This window comes from Mauremys mutica, chromosome 3 (assembly GCF_020497125.1).
Source record: "Mauremys mutica isolate MM-2020 ecotype Southern chromosome 3, ASM2049712v1, whole genome shotgun sequence".
Lineage (NCBI taxonomy): Eukaryota > Metazoa > Chordata > Testudines > Geoemydidae > Mauremys > Mauremys mutica.
The window spans coordinates 207467737-207487653 of NC_059074.1; the positions used below are offsets into that span (position 1 = coordinate 207467737).

General features: G+C 39.7%; 1 protein-coding gene across 1 annotated transcript in view; it reads left to right on the forward strand.

The window, feature by feature from the left end:
• Window positions 1–19412, forward strand: part of SOS1 (SOS Ras/Rac guanine nucleotide exchange factor 1) — an 89733-nt gene extending 70321 nt beyond the window's left edge. Inside the window, exons 14-22 of the mRNA XM_045009885.1 lie at window positions 1899–2121; window positions 2572–2691; window positions 3554–3716; window positions 5518–5635; window positions 8582–8754; window positions 9627–9743; window positions 9954–10218; window positions 11977–12095; window positions 16173–19412. Coding sequence (XP_044865820.1) covers window positions 1899–2121; window positions 2572–2691; window positions 3554–3716; window positions 5518–5635; window positions 8582–8754; window positions 9627–9743; window positions 9954–10218; window positions 11977–12095; window positions 16173–16667 — 1793 coding nt within the window. The 3' untranslated portion in view covers window positions 16668–19412. The remainder of the gene's footprint in view (window positions 1–1898; window positions 2122–2571; window positions 2692–3553; window positions 3717–5517; window positions 5636–8581; window positions 8755–9626; window positions 9744–9953; window positions 10219–11976; window positions 12096–16172) is intronic.
• Window positions 19413–19917: the final 505 nt, after the last annotated feature.

Here is a 19917-nt window from a genome sequence, read left to right on the forward strand (position 1 = left end):
TCCCTGACAGATGCTTTTCTGTTACCCTGAAGGACAGACTCATCTATGCTTTACCCTCCAGTTCTGCTCCTCCCCATATTATTATAAAAAATCAAGCAGGATCATGCTCGTACAATCCTCATAACACCAGTGGGGCCTTCCCAGTATTGGTTTTCCACTCTGCTGAGCCTCTCAATTTGGGCTCCGCTGACATAACCTCCAGAATCAGACCTGATCTCTCAGAACTACGGTCACCTCCTTCATCCTAACCAGTGACTCTTCATCTTACAGCCTGGATATTCCATGGGAAGTACCTCAGGAGGTCTGTCCAAGGAATATACAAAACATTCTTTTGAATAGCTGCAGGAACCACCTACTAAGTACACTTACCTGTTGACATGAAAGCAGTTCTTGTGGTCTCAGCAGAAAGGTGTTTCTCCACTCTGGGCTCCTATACAGCATATCCTGGACTATTTGTTACAGCTGAAACATCAAGGTCTTTCCATCAGAGTTCACCTAGCAGCTATCTCCACTTTCCACCCTCCAATTGCAGATTGCTCTGTATTCTCCAAACCAGTGTCATTCAGGTTCTTAAAGGGTCTGGACCCTTTATTTCTCCAAGTGGAGTATCCTATCCCTCCTTGGGACTTAAATCTGGTGTTAAGGCTGATTGGTCCTCCCTTTGATCTGTTGGCTACCTGCTCATTACTTCATCTTTTAATGAAAGTGAACTTTGTGGTGACGATTGTCTCTCCTCAGAGAGTAGGAAAATTGCAAGCCCTGGTGTCTGACCCACCTTATACAGTCTTTTACAAAGACAAAGTGTACTTATGCCCACATCCAAAATTTCTGACCAGAGTAATGTCACACTTACCAATCAGCCAATATACTTACCAATCTTCTTTCAGAAGTTTCATTCTCATAAGGACAAGGAAAGATTCCATGCATTGGCTGTCAGGAGAGCATTAGCTTTCTCCTTGGAAGAAACTGTTTAGATTGTCCTCACAGCTGTTTGTGGCAGTGGCAGACAGTTTGAAGGGTCTTATTTCAAAGAATAATCATTATGGATTTCCTACTGCATACATTTGTGCTACGACACATTGCGACTCTGCCCAGCACAGTGCTGGCACATTCAACAAGATAACAAGCAGCTTCTGAGCTTTTCTAGTTCATGTGCCTGTACAGGACATTTGTAGAGCTGCAACTTGGTCATTAGTTCATACTGTTGTGTCTCATTATACCATCATCCAGCAGTCTAGAGATGATGGAAGATTTGGACGTGTGGTCCTTTAATCATTATTTAGGTAGATTCTGATCCCACCTCCAGTTTGTAATGCTTGTGAGTCACCTGACTTGAAAGGGACATGTGCAATCACCCGAAGAAAAAATGCTTACTAACCTGTTCTGTAACTGTTGTTCTTCAAGATGTGTTGCACGTGTCCATTCCACAACGCACCTTCCTTCCCCTCTTTATTGGAGTCTGTCCGATAAGACGGAACTGAGAGAGGTTGAGGGCGGCTCTGCCCCAACAGGTACCACTAATGGAAGGATGTTCAACACTAACACACTGGCCATCCACACATCTGAAGTGGAATGGACATGGTCAACACATCTCAAAGAACAACATTTACAGAAAAGGTTAGTAACTGTTTTTTCTGGGGTCCAGTTTTCCCTTCAGTTCCATGTGTGAAACTCCCATTAATTCAGAAGGAATTACGTACATGCTACTACCAAGATCACTGGGCTCCTACTGCTATTTCTAGCTTTGCCGCTGCTTGGCTTTGTGTGAGTGAGCCACTTACCTCTGAGTATTGAGGCACAATGTTTGTAACACGGAGATTTAAAAATTGACATTAGCCTCTTTGGAGAAACACAGAATTAAAAGGGTTAAATAAATATTAATGATGTCTTTATTCCAGGTAAAGCTATGAAGAAATGGGTTGAATCAATCACAAAGATAATCTACCGGAAAAAGCAGGCACAAGCCATTGGGCCAAGCCACAATATTACTTTTGAAAGTTCACCTCCTGCAATTGAGTGGCATATAAGCAAGCCAGGACAGCCAGAAACTTTTGACTTGCTCACTTTGCACCCAATAGAAATTGCTCGACAGCTCACTTTACTCGAGTCAGATCTTTACAGGTATTTTTCCTCCATTGAAAAACTGAATTTACTATACTAATTATTACATAAACTCAAAATATTCCCAAAATTACTTCTGCAGGCCCTCTGTACAGATCCCCGCTATTGGCATACCCTCTTGACACATGTCGTGTGCTAGGTTGTTAATTATGCAGCAAAAGAGTTTAAAGATGCACCACGAAGTGAAAATATTTGTATGTTTATATCATGTACATCAAGGTATCTAAGCACCTATAATTAAAACATACTATTAATTTCACTATAGTAGAGGAGAATAGCTCCTGATTCTGAGATCATGGTAGTCTGCTGTAAGCTAAGTATTTTTTTTTTTCCAAGCAGTGGTCCTTCACTAAATTAAAATTCACTGATAATTAAGACTTTTTTTGGAATAATGGTAGTCTTTTTTTAAAAGTTTTATATTATGCTTTATTTTTTTATTATTTCTTTTAGAGCTGTGCAGCCATCAGAACTAGTTGGAAGTGTGTGGACCAAGGAAGATAAAGAAATTAATTCTCCCAACCTTCTCAAAATGATACGGCACACCACTAATCTCACTTTATGGTTTGAAAAGTAAGAGGTTTTCTGTTTGTTTTTTAAATCTCTACTTCTGGAATGTTAGTGGATCTATATAGTTCATTCAGATGCTTCCTGAGAGGTAACCTGAGGAGAAATTTTGCCTTGGGGAAGCCGCTACTTGGGCAATGGCTAAATGTTTAGTTTGCCTCTGAGAACAGCTGCTTGTAAGTAGGCTTGGCAGAATTTGATTTTCATTTTTTTTTATAATTTCGACAGAAAATGTTTATTTTTAAGCACTGGTTTTGATTTAAACGATAAAAATGTTCACAGTTGTACAAAATTGTGGGTTTTAAGCTTTTTTGTTAATTTTTATATATTTAAACTTTCACAATTGTGGAAAATTTTTGCAAGGTCAGACAAGGGGGGTGTCAGACAATAATTATTTAATGACAGTAGATGTTGGGATTCAGATAGTTAAAGCTTTATAACTGTTAAAACACAAATTGTCAACATCACATGTCAAAATACACAAAGTAAATGTCCTTAAATCAAACTCTAAGTTCTCAAGCAGCATTTTTCTTGCTTTTCCTGTCTATAAACTTTTATCCTCATTGATGGAAATATTTTTGTGTTGGTTTGTGTGTGTATGTTGAAATCAGTGTTTATCAACGTTTATTGATAAAAATCTAATCTTTTGAAGCCTACTTCTAATATTCCCAGCTTTTTAACCTGAGAAATGGGACCTAACTTGTTCTAAATGTTTCTAAATCTCCCTCCAGTTATTTGGTGGGCCTTGTTGGATCTGTTGAAACATTTCAAAATGGTACACTTTGTGCTATCTCTGAATCTTTGTTGCTTGGCAGAGTTCTGGCTCTGTTTTATTTCTACAAAATTAGCGTTCTGCTTGTGTACTTAGATGCATCGTAGAAACAGAAAACCTAGAGGAAAGAGTAAATGTAGTGAGTCGGATAATTGAGATCCTGCAAGTTTTTCAGGAGCTAAATAACTTCAATGGTGTTCTTGAAGTTGTGAGTGCTATGAACTCTTCACCTGTGTATAGACTGGATCACACATTTGAGGTAGGTTACAATGTTTTCAGTTTTCAATCTAGAAACTGAAACGGTTAAGTTACATTCTGTTACTATAAATGCTTCTCCTTTCAGTAGCACATTAAGGGTGGTAAATGGTTCTTGGGCTTTGAAGGAGCCTTTGCTTTTGTATTCAGTGTTCACACTGTCTGGGCATAGGCACTGCCAATCACAAGACAGAGAGGAGAGACTAGAAGGGACTGAGGAGAAAAAAGCAGAAAACTAGAGTGAAAGAATATAGCAGAGAGATGGATGAGAGTTAAAAACCTGAAATAAACAGAGGAAGAACGGTGTCTCAAAGGGAAGATGAAGAAAAACTTTTCAACTGATACTTAAAAAAAAAAAAATTTCAATACAGAAATATTACAAATAAGGGGAAGCAGTTAATGAAAAATATGGAAGAATAGATGCACCAACACTCAAAACTGAAGGGAAAAAATGGGATGAAGGAAATTTGTTATAGCTCAATTGTTAGACTTTCTAAAAAATGGTGGTTTATTACAGGGTCAGTGACAGCAAATACTATAGTTAAAGGTTGAAAACGATCACTATTATAACGCCTTATTTTCAGATGCTTACAGTTTTCTACAACTTTTGGACTGAATCTCTGACCAAAGATGAATGTTTCTGAAAAGTTTTACTTAAATTCCTTCAATCGCTTTTGAGTTGTTGGGGAGGGAAAAAACCAATGATGGCGAGTCCCCAGATGTACTGCACATGTGTGCATAGTTCCATTTGTAGTGCTGTACCTAGTTCTCTGAACTCCTCCAATTATGACTTCAGTTATTTGCATCATCTGAGGCTTTAGTCCTCAGGGTAGATCATTGGATGTAGCAGATCAACTGAACCATTGGCAAGGACTACTGTGCATAAAGCAGGAAAAGCTTATACTTCAACAATGTGCAGGCTGCACCACAAATATAAGTGTACAGTGCCTCTGGCTTCCCCAAGGGAAGTAAAATCACCCATGGAAGATTGTATGAGAGTGTAAAATATAGCTATAAATTTCTGTGTAATGTCAGAGGTGCTTACCTCTAATTTCAGGAGTCCCCAAAGTGAATATAGTGGTGAGCAAGGCAGAAAGACATGGCAAATCACCAGAGCCGAGTCCCTGAAACCAGTAATGGGCAAGATTGAACATAAAAGATGGATTATCAGAAAGGCATAGGCAGATTGATCAGAGCAATGGGTGTCTGGGGAAAGAGGTGGAACACGCCAGCTGCAGGAAACAGGAAGAAAGTCTGCATCTCCTAGCAGGTTCCCTCCATATACTTTAGCATAGGATCCATACCCACTTGATTGGGCTGCTTGACCCTCACTGACATGAGGGTGCGTAACTGCGTTTTCCATAGGCATTTGCAGGATTTAAAGGTTTTAGAGAGATGCTACCAATATTATGATTGAGAGGAAATCAAGGCAAGATTATGGTCAGGGGCTGAGGGATATGTATGAAAGTCAGGCTTTTATAAGAGCCCTAGCTGACCTGGGTTGGAGGTTCAGTGTCCTGATTCTTATACCCATATCGCTATTTTCATCTCTAGATCTCAAAGTATTAGTATCCCATTTTTCAGATGGGAAAACCGAGGCCCAAATTGCTAAAGGCCCAGAATTTTAAGGGTATTAAGATGTTGCTGTGCTGAGCGTTGCAACACCAAACTTGCCTTTAAAAATCTGGGCCTGTGACTTACCCAAGGTCACACAACAAGGCAGTGGCAGCTGTCAGTCCTAGTCTTGTGGATGGGGCACTGGACCACAATCCCCTCCTAACTAACCGTTCTGTATATCTTTTCAGCAAATTCCAAGTCGACAGAAAAAGATTTTAGAAGAAGCTCATGAATTGAGTGAGGATCACTATAAGAAATATTTGGCAAAACTCAGGTCCATTAATCCTCCATGTGTGCCTTTCTTTGGTAAGTAGGTTTGATTTGGGATGAACAGTATAAAAGAAATGTCAGTTAGTGTTTTACAAAGACTGAGCTAAAGCACTCTACAGAAATACAAGCAGAGGGGAGAAGTATATTTTAAAGGAATACCTTGAGTTTGAAGTCTAGTCAGTTTTTTTTAAAAGGAGTTAAACTTAGTTTCAGTTGTCTGATTGTAAAACATTTCATCTCCCCTACTGCTGTGTGAAAGATCCACGCAAACGGGCAATATGACTGAATATGCAGAGGAAAGAATTAACTGACCACAAAGTAAACAACTGGGAAAAAATAGAGAAGTATTTTTTCTACTCTGTTCTACTGACGTTAGGTATTGCTTGCAGGGAAAAAAGTGTTTTTTAAGGACCATTTAGTCAGAAATACGATTTTTCTGAAGTTGATGGTGTCCTTGCAATGTGCACATTACTTGGAATAATGATGGTTATTCTTCGAGTGATGGTTGCTATGTGTATTCCACACACAGATAGGCCTGGGCACCACGCGCCCGAGTCTGGAAATTTTTTTAGTAAGCAGTGTCCATTGGTCTGTACATGCAAAGTAGTTTGTCTCGTGCTCCAAACCAAGTGTATAAAGGGCAGCATGGACTGATGCCTCTCTAGTTCCTTCTTACCTCCACATGGCCCGAGTCTGAATCCTCTGTGTTTGCTACATACTAGGTCAGTCCAATGGTCCATCTAGCCCAATATCTTGTCTTCCGACAGTGGCCAGTGCCAGATGCTTTAGAGGGAATCAGTAGAACAGGGCAATTATCAAATTATCCATCCCCTGTAATCCAGTCTCAGCTTCTGGCAGTCAGAGGTTTAGGGATACCCAGAGCATGGAGTTGCATTTCTGACCATCTTGGCTAATAGACATTGATGGACCTTTTCTCCAGGAACTTATCTAATTCTTTTTGAACCCAGTTATACTTGTGAAGGCCAAAACATCCCCTGGCAGTGAGTTCCGCAGGTTGACTGTGCATTGTGTGAAGAAGTACTTCCTTCTGTTTGTTTTGTACCTGCTGCCTATCAATTTCATTGTTTGACCTCTGGTCTGTGTGTTATGTGAAACGGTCAATAACATTTCCTTATTCACTTTCTCCACACAATATATGATTTCATAGACCTATATAATATTCCCCTCCTTAGTTGTCTCTTTTCGAAGATGAACAGCCCCAGTCTTTTTGATTTCTCCTTACGTGGAAGCTGTTCCATACACCTGATCACTATTGTTGCCCTTCTCTGTACTTTTTCCTATTCTAATATATCTTTTTTGAGATGGAGCAACCAGAACTTCAAGCAGGGGCCTACCATGGATTTATATAGTGGCATTATCATATTTTTTGTCTCATTATGTATCCCTTGCCTAATGGTTCCTAATGTTGTTCGTTTTTTGATTGCCGCTGCACATTGAGCAGATGTTTTCAGAGAACTATCCACGATGACTCAAAGATCTTTCTTGAGAGGTAACAGCTAATTTAGACCCCATCATTTTGGATGTATAGTTGGGATTATATTTTCCAATGTGCATCACTTTGCATTCATCAGCATTGAATTTCATCTGCCATTTTGTTGCCCAGTCACTCACTTTTGTGAGATCCCTTTGTAACTCTTCACAGTCTGCTTTGTACTCAACTATCTTGAGTAATTTTTTGTTTGCAAACTTTGCCACCTCACTGTTTACCCCTTTTTTTCAGATAATTTATGAGGCTATTTGCCCCTCTCCCCTAGGAACACTTGACTATTTATTCTTACCCTTTCTTACTCATCTTGTAACCCGTTAGTGATGCATGAGAGGAACATCTCTCATATCCCATGACTGCATACTTTGCTTAAGAGCCTTTAATGATGGACTGTGTCAAAGGCTTTCTGAAAATCCAAGTCCACTGTATCAGCTGGATCATCCTTGTCTGCATGTTTGTTGACCCCCTCAAAGAATTTGAACAGGTTGGTGAAGCATGGTTTCCATTTACAAAAGCCATGCACCTGCGGACTCAATGATGGACACACGTACACACGTCCAAGCCCTCATCTGTGGCGTTCCTGTGGGTTCCATTTTCTCTCTTTTTAATCCTCTTGTTGTTGAATATCTCTGTGAAACCATTAGGGGAGTTTGACACAGCATGGACTAAACTGCCAGCAATATGCAGACAGTGGCTAGCTCCACATCAGTTTCACATCAGGCATAAAAAACATCATCTCCGTTCTCCAGGGCTTGGCTCAGCTCAGTAACTGGCTAGAGCTGAACCGAGAATGAATAAGGCAATGTTAGTGAGAGGAGGGAAACACTTAGAGCTCTCCACTTCTGTCAGCTCAATGAAATTACATTGCCTCACAACATTTAAACATAACTAGATTTCCCTGTTGTTTTTTAATACATGTGGTGTGTGCTTTGTAAGTGGTAGGTAGGTTAATAGATTGATCTTGAGATTCTCATGAAAACAGGCAGCTTTCAAGGAAAGGTTTAAGATATTGCCATTATTTGTAAAGCAGACAACTCTGTCATTGATTGTGATAGAGAAAATTTTGTTTCTATGGCGGTGCTTGCACTTAAAACTCTACAGTGGCGCAGCTGTGCCACTGTAGCATTTCATTGTAGATACTACCTACACCAATGGGAGGGGTTCTCCCATCAGCATAGGTAATCCACCTGCCCGAGAGGTGGTAGCTAGGTTGAACGACTAATTCTTCCATTGACCTACTCATGGCTACACGGGGACTTAAGTCAGCTTAGCTATGCCATTCAAGGGTGTGGATTTTTCACATCCCTGTGCAATGTAGTTATGCCAACTTAATTTTTTAGTATAGATCAGGCCTGAGTAATTAAAATACACAAGTTTAATTCTTTAAAAGGGCTTCATATTCCAGCTATATTCTTTATTTCCTCATAGTTTTGTACTGTAGTATCTGAATGTTCTTATTCTCTTCACTATTTTAGGAATTTATTTGACTAACATCTTGAAAACAGAAGAAGGCAACCCTGAATTTCTAAAGCGACATGGGAAAGAACTTATAAACTTCAGCAAGAGAAGGAAAGTAGCTGAAATAACAGGGGAGATCCAGCAGTACCAAAACCAGCCATACTGCTTACGAATAGAACCTGATATCCGAGTAAGTTGCATTTTCTTATGCTGAAATACTGAGAGCTTCTTTATGGTGATTATTTCAGAAATAATTTAATAGAGAAAATCAAAGGAATCTGTAGAGCAGATTTGCTCCTGGGTCTCAAGCTTTGTGTGACACAGTGCAGGATGTCCCTTGCTCATTGGTTTTTTCACACTATAGGACACCTGTAGTAGCAGGCAGTACATGAGGCTCCTCATCTGCTGACCAGCATGATACACTGACTCCCAGTACCTTAGCCTACTGAATTTTCTGGCCTGTTCGTTCTTGGCAGAGGTCAGCAAAGCTCTCTGCAGGAGCTATGTCATTTTCCATGATCCATGAGTGAAAATCCTGCATGTTGCTATCTTGACAGAAGCAGAATTTAGGCAGTTTTCTTTTCTGCTGTATTAAAATATGACTTCTCCTTTCTATATTGAAGTTACTACAAATCCTAAAAAGAAAAAAAATCTTGAATGTAAATTGGCACTTTCAACCCTGTTTGTAATTCATTTCTTACATACCTGCCTTAAAACACCATGTTTTCCTCATTGTAGTGAAGTTCTAAGGAGAGGTGAGGTAACGCACGTGGGTTTTACTGATGTCCTCCCAAGTCAGTGGATTTCTGTGTGCTGGCAGTTTGCAAGATCTTGCCCCTGGTTTGTCAGAGTAATGGAAATTCTGAAATGATTGTCAATTACGTTTGATATTTTTACTGATTTTTTTTTTTAAAGTTAAATTTCATGTAATTCACCTTTGCTGAATAATACTTACATAGTGCTTTTGAAACCATTGGGACTAATTGTATCATAAAGTATGTAGAATCTGCCCCATGAAAGTAATTTATACTATGTAATCTTCCTAAATTTCCTGTGTTTCAGAGGTTTTTTGAAAATTTGAATCCAATGGGAAATAGCATGGAGAAAGAATTCACAGATTATCTGTTCAACAAGTCATTAGAAATAGAGCCGCGAAATTCCAAGCCTCCACCAAGATTTGTTAGTATTCAGATTTTATTTTTTTCTTAACTTCAAAAATGTTTCCCACAATGCAGCAGAGATTGTTTTAGAATTTATATGCATAATGATGAAGCTGCATTTAACTGATTTTGTGATGGAGATGAAGATAATTTTGATTTTTTAAATGTATACTTTCAATTCACTGCAAGGTTTTTAACTGCACAATATTGATATTTGGTATCACTGCAGCCAAAAAAATACAACTATTCCCTCAAATCTCCGGGTGTTCGTCCATCAAACCCAAGGCCAGGTACCATGAGACACCCTACACCGCTGCAACAGGAGCCAAGAAAAATTAGTTACAGTCGCATCCCTGAGAGTGAGTCAGAAAGTACAGCATCTGCGCCAAATTCTCCACGAACACCATTGACACCACCCCCTGCCTCTGCTACTTCCAGTACTACAGATGTCTGCAGCGTCTTTGATTCAGATCCTTCAAGTCCTTTTCATTCAAGTAGGTGCTAATGCTAGGAATGCCTTTAAATAATTAGGACAGTCAAAAATGTTTGTCCTATTTTATGATGTAAACTGATATAATAAATTTGAAGGACCAAAATGATCTATCTGCAGATGTTTTTGCCTCCTTGCACAATGGCAGACAGTTTCAGTGCATTTTTACTTAGATTACTATTATCTTTAAGTTTATTGTCAAGTGAGAGATGGGCTAGGTTAGGAATCTCGCTTTCACATCATTCCATGTTCCCTTCCAGATTCTGCCACGTCCAGGGCCCCACGTATTCCATGATGCTGCAGCAATAGAATTTGCTGTCAAACCACTCCTTGATGCAGAATTGTGCTCCAGAATCTAAACTTCCATTTAAAAAAATTATGGCCAAGATGGAAAGTTTGTGGTGAATTCAGCATCAGGGTTTTGCAGTTGGTACACAGGCTGACTGGTAATCTGTTATTGAACAATGAAGATAAAAATTAATTTACCTCTTCTGCCTATTTCATAGGGAGGCAGTGTGGTGTAGTGGATAGAGCACTGGACTGGGACTTGGAAGATCTGATTTCTATTCCCAGCTTGGCCACAGATTTGCTGGGGTGACCTTGGGCAAGTCACTTCACCTCCCTGTGCCTCAGTTTCCCTATACACGCAAAATGGGTATAATGATACTGACCTTCATTGTAAAGCACTTTGAGATCTGCTGATGAAAAGCACTAGGTCAGTGGTTCTCAACCAGGGATACGTGTACCACTGAGGTCTTCCAGGGGGTACATCAACTCATTTAGATATTTGCCTAGTTTTATAACAGGCTACATAAAAAGCACTAGCGAAGTCGATACAAACTAAAATTTCATACAGACAGAATGAAAAAGTAAACAATTTTTCAGTAATAGTTTGCTGTGACATATTTGTATTTTTATGTCTGATTTTGTAAGCAAGTCGTATTTAACTGGAGGTGAAATTTGGGGTATGCAAGACAAATCAGACTCCTGAAAAGGGTACAGTAGTCTGGAAAGGTAGAGAACCACTGCACTAGATAAGAGCTTGGAAGTATTATGCCGCCAGACCTGCCTAAATGTGCTCAAGAAAAATGTAGAGTTAAAAAACATAAAGTTTGCATGAAATTGAAGAATAATTGCACACAATTCCCCCCTCCACCAAATCCATCAGTTATTCCTAGACATACAAATACATCAGTTTCCCCCTCTCTCTTCATTCACTACCAGGCAAAGAGGGCTACTCATTCTGTAGTGCACTTATAATAATAATAATAATTAATAATACCTAGTTTTAGAGCAGTTCTCATCAGTATACCTCAGAATGCTTTACAAAGGAGATCAGTATCACCAGCCCCATTTTCAGATTAATATACCAGAAGCACAGGGAGGTGAAGTGACTTGCCCACAGCAAAAGCCATTCAACGGGCCAATGTCAGAGCCGGGAATAGAACCCAGATCTCCTCAGCTCTGTTCCAGTGCCCTATCTGCTGGGCCATCCTGCCCACTGGGTCACACTGCCTCCCATAGAATATATATTTCATAGGTAGCTTCCTTGTGTGAAACTAAAGTATCTCCATACTTTACAGCTGTTCTTTTATGAGCAAGACAAAGACATGATGATGGTGTGCTGAATTATCTCCCTTGCGTTCGTATTTCAGTAAAAGCAAATTGTTGCTAATTAAGTGGTCATTAAAAGCAATCAGATGAGTAAAGGGCAGATAAAGTACATCATGTTGAAGGTTTTTGTTTTTTAAATATCCATCAGGATCTGCATCTGTCTCGTCCATAAGCTTTACCAAAATCTCTGATGAAACTTCTGGTCCTCCTCCTGTTCCTCCACGGAGACGACCAGAGTCTGCCCCGGCAGAATCATCGCCATCAAAGGTGAGAAATGTGTGGGCCCAATACCTATTGCATTCAGGTGAAACGCCCAAATCAGACCTCACACATAAGCCAATGCCTGAAAAGTGAGGATTAGGGTAAAGGGGAAAATAACTTTTGAAGAGTCAGACCTTGTTAGTTCAATTAGATGGGTAAGAATAAGGAGCTATATGCCTCATACCTGCACAGTGATAGCTCTGTGCAACATCTTCTCATCTGCCCCAGGCTTAAAACTAATTACAATAGTAGCAAAAGGGTCTAAATTTAGGGTGAGCAATGTTTCTTATTCTTCTTCTCCTGCCCTGAGCTTCTTTGCCCCTATCCTGGCATTGGCTGGGAGCACTTGAGGTTTCATGTAAACCTCCTTGTCCAGGAAGATAGTCCAAAAGGAGGATATGGGAAGTAAAGTGCTAAAAAATAGCAGCAATGTAAGAAGTCTTAAACCCTACAGTCTTCCCTAAAAGATGAAATAAAATGTACCTAATGACATCTTGTGTAACGTTTCCTCTGCCGGTTGCCATTTCTTGCCTGCCTTCATACTCGATCTCTCCTCTTTCCTCTTACTGTATGTGCTTGTCTGGCCATTGGTCTTCATTTGGGACCTGATCCTGCACTTGTTGGAGGCATTGACAAAGCTCTTTTGACTTAAGTGTGAGATTGTTCAGGGCCTTAGAAAATTAGGGTGAAATTATCAAAACCACTGAAGTGATATAGGAGCCCAAGTCCCATTGGCTTTCAGTGGTGACCGGTATTGTACTGTCCTCTTGGCTGTTGGCAGCATACAATATTCTGTAGTCCCGTTGGCTGTCAGTGGCATAGGATCATAGAATCCTAAAAATATAGGGCTGGAATGAACCTCGAGAAATCATCCAGTCCAGCCGCTTGTGCTGAGGCAGGACCAAGTAAACCTTACATCTAACCTAACCAGGAAGAAGAGGTAGATGAGACTTTTTTTTTTAAAAAACTAAAAAAATCATCCAAAACACAGGACTTGATGGTGATAGGGAGCTTCAACTACCCAGATATCTGTTGGGAAGATAAAAGTTCTTAGATGCATTGGACACAACTTTTTATTACAGAAGGTGGAGAAAGCGACTAGGGGAGAAGCTGTTCTAGATTTGATTCTGACAAACAGAGAGGAACTAGTTGAGAATCTGACGAAGAAAGGCAGCTTGGATGAAAGTGATCGTGAAATTATATCATTTATGATTTTAAGGAATGGTGGGAGGGACAAGAGCAGAATAAACACAGTGGACTTCAAGAAGGCGGACTTTAGCAAACTCAGACAACTGGTAGGTAAGAGCCTGTGGGAAACAAGTCAGCGGGGAAAAAAGAGATCAGGGGTGTTGGCAGGTTTTTAAAGAGATATCATTAAGGGCACAAGAGCGAACTATCCCAATGCACAGGAAAGATAAAAAGTATGGTAAGAAATCATTCTGGCTAACCAAGAGATCTTCAACGATCTGAAAGTCTAAAGAGTCCTACAAGAAGTAGAAACTAGGTCAAATTACAAAGGATGAATATGAAAAAACACGCGTGTGTGTGTAAAGACAAAATTACAAAGGCCAAGGCACAAAATGAGATTAAACTATCTAGGGATATAAATGGTAACAAGAAACATTTTACAAATATATGGGAAGCAAGAGGAAGACCAAAGTCAGTGTAGGCCCATTACTAAATGAGGAGTGAAAGACAATAATGAAAAACGTAGCAATGGCCTAAGTGTTAAATGCCTTTTTTGTTTCAGTTTTCACCAAAAAAGTTAACTGTGATCAGATGACTAACATAGTGAACACCGGTGTAAATGAGGTGGGATCTGAGGTTAAAATAGGAAAAGAACAAATTAAAAATTACTTAGACAAGTTAGATGTCTTCAAGTCAGCGGGGCCTGATGAAATACATCCTAGAATACTTAAGGAACTGGCTGAAGAGATCTCTGAGCCATTAGTGATTAATGTTGAGAACTCATGGAGGATGGGAGAGATACCTGAGGACTGAAAAAGGGCAAAATATAGTACCTATCTATAAAAAGGGAAATAAGGACACCCCAGGTAAGACCTGTCAGCTTAACTTCAGTACTCAGAAATATAGTGGAGCAAATAATCAAACATTCTATTTGTAAGCAGTAGAAGAAAATGAGGTAATAAGTAACAGTCAACCTGACCTTTTCAAAAACAACAACCTAATATCCTTCTTTGATAGGGTAACAACCCTTGTGGATGGGGGGAAGCAGTAGATGGGCTATATCTCGACTTTAGTAAGGCGTTTGATGCTGTCTCACATGACCTTTTCATAAACAAACTAGAAGAAATATAGCCTAGGCGGACCTACGATAAGATGGGTGCACAACTGGCTGGAAAACTATTCAGAGTGGTTCATAATCGTGCTGAAAGGGCATATCAAGTGAGGTCCGACAGGGATCTGTCCTGGGTCCAGTTCTAGTCAGTATCTTCATAAATGATTCATGATTTGGATGGTAGCATAGAGAGTACACTTGTAAAGTTTGTGGACGATACCAAGCTGGGATGAGTTGCAAGTGCTTTGGAGGATAGGATTAGAATTCAAAAGGATCTTAATAAACTAGAGAAATGATTTGAATTAAATAGGATGAAATTCAATATGGATGAATACAAAGTACTACGCTTAAGAAGGAATAATCAGTTGGACAAATACAAAATGGGAAATGACTGCCTAGGAAGGAGTACTGCAGAAAAGGATCTCGGTGTTATAGTGGATCACAAACTAAATATGGGTCAACTGTGTAACGCTGCTGCAAAAAAAGCAAACGTTCTGGGATGTGTTAGCAGGAATATTGTAAGCAAAACATGAGAAGTAATTCTTCCTCTTTATTCGGCACTGACAAGGCCTTAGGTAGAATATTGTGTCCAGTTCTGGGCACCACACTTCAGGAAAGATGTGGACAAAATGGTGAAAGTCCAGAGAAGAGCAACAAAAATGATTAAAGGTCTAGAAAACGTGACCTATGAGGAAAGATTGAAAAAATTGGGCTTGTTTTGTCTGGAGAGGAGAAAGGGGAGGGAAATGATAGTCTTCAAGTACATAAAAGATTGTGACAACGAGGAGTGTGATAAATTGTTCTCCTTAACCACTAAGGACAGAACAAGAAGCAATGGATTTAAATTGCAGCAAAGGGGGTTTGGGTTGGACATTAGGAAAAACTTCCTAACTGCCAGGAAACAGATTCCCTAGGGAGATTACCTAACCTGTTCTTTCCCTCTTTTGACTTGCATTCCTTCCCTCTTGTTGTCAATATTAATTGTGTTGAGTATCTGGTCACCATTAACCCTTTTAGTGATGACTGAAGCAAAATAAGCATAAAACACTTCAACTTTCTTGATACCATCAGTTATTAGTTCTCCTCTCCTGCTAAGTAGAGGACCTGTGCTTTCCTTTCTTTCTTTCGCTCCTGATGGTTTTTAAAGAATCTCTTCTCATTGCCTTTTATGTCTCTTGCTAGATGTAATTTATTTTGTGCCTTAGCCTTTCTGATTGTTGTCGTACAGTATTCTATAATGCCCTTAGCTGGCAATGGCGTACGGTATGCTAGAGTTTGGTTGGCTGTCAGTGGGACGCATACAACTGAGTCACTTAGGTAATTTTGAAGATCCCACCCTTTATTCTTTCTTCGGGACAGAACATCATTCATTCCCTTTCCTATTAAACAGTATCTGCCTCTCTCTTCCCTCTCATTCTCTAGAGGGTACATGCCTTTGCATTTTACTCATTCCTGGGCCTCTTGCTACAAGAGGTGCCCCAGCTGAGCTGGTATTAGCTTAGAAACTGTGCAGCACAGACCACTATGCCTCCTGCAGCCTCCCATACTCCCTCCCCTGTCCCCCACTGCCATGTATCTTCATTCTCTCTCAGCCTGGGTCCTCTCCCCTGCCCCCTCCAATTGTTTAACACTTGTTGGCTGTCTCTAGTGTTTTGAGGCAGGGACTGAGTCTTTGAACATATTCATGTAACATGTAGCACAACCAGGGCCCTGATCCTGATTGAGGCGTTGGGGCTATCATAATACAGATGATAACCCTTAAATTAAATGTTTGTATACTTCAGATTACTTCTGCGCATCTGGACAGTCCACCAGCAATTCCTCCTCGACAACCAACATCAAAAGTCTATTCACCAAGATACTCCGTGCCAGAGCGGACCTCCATATCTGATCCTCCTGAAAGCCCTCCTGTATTACCACCACGAGAACCTGTGCGAACTCCTGATGTTTTCTCTAGTTCACCACTACATCTCCAGCCACCGCCCTTAGGTAGAAAAAGTGAACTTGGCAATACCTTTTTTCCAAACAGTCCCTCTCCATTTACTCCTCCACCCCCTCAGACACCTTCTCCACATGTAGCACGGAGGCATCTGCCATCCCCTTCTTTGATACCACAGGATGTGGACCTCCATTCTGTTGAAGGGCCACCTGTCCCTCCACGACAAAGCACTTCTCAACATATCCCAAAGCTTCCTCCAAAAACTTACAAACGGGAGCACACCCATCCATCGATGCACCGAGACGGACCACCCTTGCTGGAGAACGCCCACTCCTCCTGAGTTGTACCTTGTGCTGGGAGTTGCATTTTCTTGGCACTACGTCTGTTGCTGGCAATGGATGCACTGAACCTGCTAGCGCTAAGGAGTTTGGATGAATACGCCATGCATTAAAAACTATGCTAGGTTGGGAATGCAGTGTACAGAAACTGAATTGCAGAAGCAGACGTGATCAGCTGATAAACTCACTGTTCCTATTGTAGTATGCAGGATGCTGTTCTAAAGTAACTGGACAACTGATTGTACCAGAAAACTGACTCAAGGGACTTTTCTGGCCAATAAGTGGAGACCGTGTTTTGTGTAATGATCTCTAATGTCCAGTACGGGAATGGAAAATATAGTCTTGTATCCATCAGTTCTATACAGTAACACAGTTATTAGAATGAAAACATTATGCACTTTTTTAAAAATCTCAAACAGGGAACTTTATATCCTTCTTAATTTCCTTTTTACTTTACTCCCTGCTTTAAAATACTCTCCTAAAATCATGAAAAGGACTGTGAGGAAGATCTGTGGTACCTAACCATGTTAGAACGAAGGCATGGCACTGTATTGCGGTCCTGTTTACAAATTGTTACAGTGAATAGTATGGGTACCTAGGCTTCACCAAAGAGGTACTTTATTATTATTTTATTAAATATTATGGTGCCAGTTGAAAAAGAAATTATTGCCAGGAAGCATAATGGGTAATTATTGCTTTCTTTAAATGGAGCAGATTAAAGTCTTATGTCATTAAAATGACAGCAAAATTTAAAAAAACAGCACTATTGTCTGAAATATTCTGCTACGTTTAGAAGACTGTTAATCTATGCTAGGTTATATCACATTCTTTTTAAGGTTTACTGATAATCCATTTCATGGCTTGTAACTATTCTTCTTTAATCATGCCATGAAAACACAGTCACTTGTGAAAAGGAGCACTCGCTGGCCATCTTCCATAGTTATTGTCATGTTTTACTAACCATAGATTAATCAGCATACGTAGAATTGCCTTGCATTTGCATAAATCATGTGTATATAGTGAATGTTGCATAAATATGCTTGCAGATTGTTTTTAATTTAATTGAAATAAAGATACACATTTGTTTGGCTGACATACGTTAAATTATTACATGGACAAATGTACAATTCAGTTTTTCAGTTAAATGCTGATAAGGGGATAAAAGCACATATTGTGGTACACGTTTTTTCGTAGTTCAGTATATGTATTTTAGTGATAAAGAACAGTCTAAGGAGAAATCAGGTTTTGGCATATGAAACAAAGTTTAGTTAGAATGACAAAGCTGGGTTACTCTCAAAGCGAATTACTGTACATGTTTTTAAATTTCCCAGACGTGTCTGTAGTTTGTTATAGAATTTCAAAGTTTGTCTTAAAAACTATTAATCTTTACAGTAGCTCTTTACTATGTCAGAAATGTACATGACAGAACATTTACCTGCATAAATATCATGACATGGATTATCCCTAAACCTGTGTACTACTCCTCTGATTCTAACCAATACTGTGACAGTAATGCATGCCAGTTATTGAAGAAAAGCAGCTTTATTAATCTCCTCTACCATAATGTTTGTGAAGTGTGCAGTATCTCATCTTTATTTAATAAGAGTCATGGGTCGTAAAATTATATCATGTTTCCTGTTGGATAAAAACAAACTACATTTCAGCAACCCAGAACGCTGTGTCATTAGAGACGGTTTTAGTAGAGCGAATCATGATGGAAATCTACTATTTTAATAACTTTCTACAATGCCATTAGAGTAGTGGAATATGCACCATGATACTACAGTTTGGTCTTTACATTTCAAAAAGTGTTTTGATTTCAACAGCATTAAGCAGCATATTTTGTCATAGCCAAAGTGGAGAATTTGTCAGTTGTATATTTGTGTATATCTTTAACATTTCTATTTTGAAATATGTTTTTCTGCCCCCTCCTCCACCAAAAAATGTTCCTTTTTCCTTTATAAGTAAGATTTATAAACTCGGCTTCAGAGGAGGACATTCTTACATATGTACTTTATTTAATCCTATCCTGTAAGAAATGTAAGTGAAGTTCCCAGTTCTTCAAATCTAACCAAGAGTAATGAATACCCTTGGTGCAATGTCTTAGAAGTTGCTGACTTTCCAGGAGAAAGCCAGGGAGCTCTCCAATGTTATCAGAACCCACATTGCCTGTCCTCTGCACTCAAAACCATGGCCCCTGTCATCACCAAGGTAGGCTAGATAGGTAGAATTGCCTAGTGGATAGGGTACTGCAGTGATATGGCACGGACCTGCATTTAGTTCCTGGCCCAGCCCCAGCCTTCCTGTGTGCATTAAGACAAGTCATTTAATATTCTCTGTGCCTCGGTTCCCCATTTGCAAAATACTGCTAATACTTCCCTACTTTACAGTGGGGTTGAGGATAAAAATCCATAGAAGTTGATAGACACTCTGGTGATGAGGATCATATAGAAACCTAGATTAAACTCCCTTGGAGCTCAGCAACACTGCTCAATCGTCCCCTATTTACCAGTGTATGGCACACCTACAATGTGCTGCCTGAACCACAAAGTGTGACAAACCAGTACCAGAAATCAAATCCCTGTGTCTAGGAGGAGAATGTTGAACACAACTGCTGAGCCACTGGCCTCTCTCAGAACGTGTCAATTTTATTTGTATTTTCAAGAAATAACCTTTTTTTTTTTTTAATAACATGGAAGAATTTCACATTTGGACAAGTTTGCATTGATTACTGATTATGGAGGTTAAAACAATGGCAGGGAAAATGGCATCATTTTAATTGGTCATATTGCCGATTATTGATAAAATGATCTTGGATAATAGCAAGGAATGATGAAGCATCTTAAGCCAACAACGGGCTAAATGGATTTCTGTATTACTGCTGAGCCCAAAGTAAAAGTCTGACACTGCTCACAAGTCAGAACTGTACTGGTGCAGAGGATTGGTTTTCAGCCATTGGGTGTTTGCATGGAGGGTGGGGAGGGGGCATAGGAGAAACGAAGTCCATTAATGAGACATGAAAGTGCAATATTTGAGCAGTGTTTGAAGTCTCTCCCTAAAGTATCTCTGATTTAGAGTGTAGTGCAGCAGTGTAGGAGAAAGTGGGTGTTAAAAAGAAAAGTTCTCCATTAGTAGTTTGTAAATGTTAAAGTTTTCAGCATCTGAAACACTATTTCAAGTTAAACTTACAATAAAGTGCAAGGAAAAGTTATTTTAACACATGGTTGTCAGGCAAAGAATTACTGTTGTCAT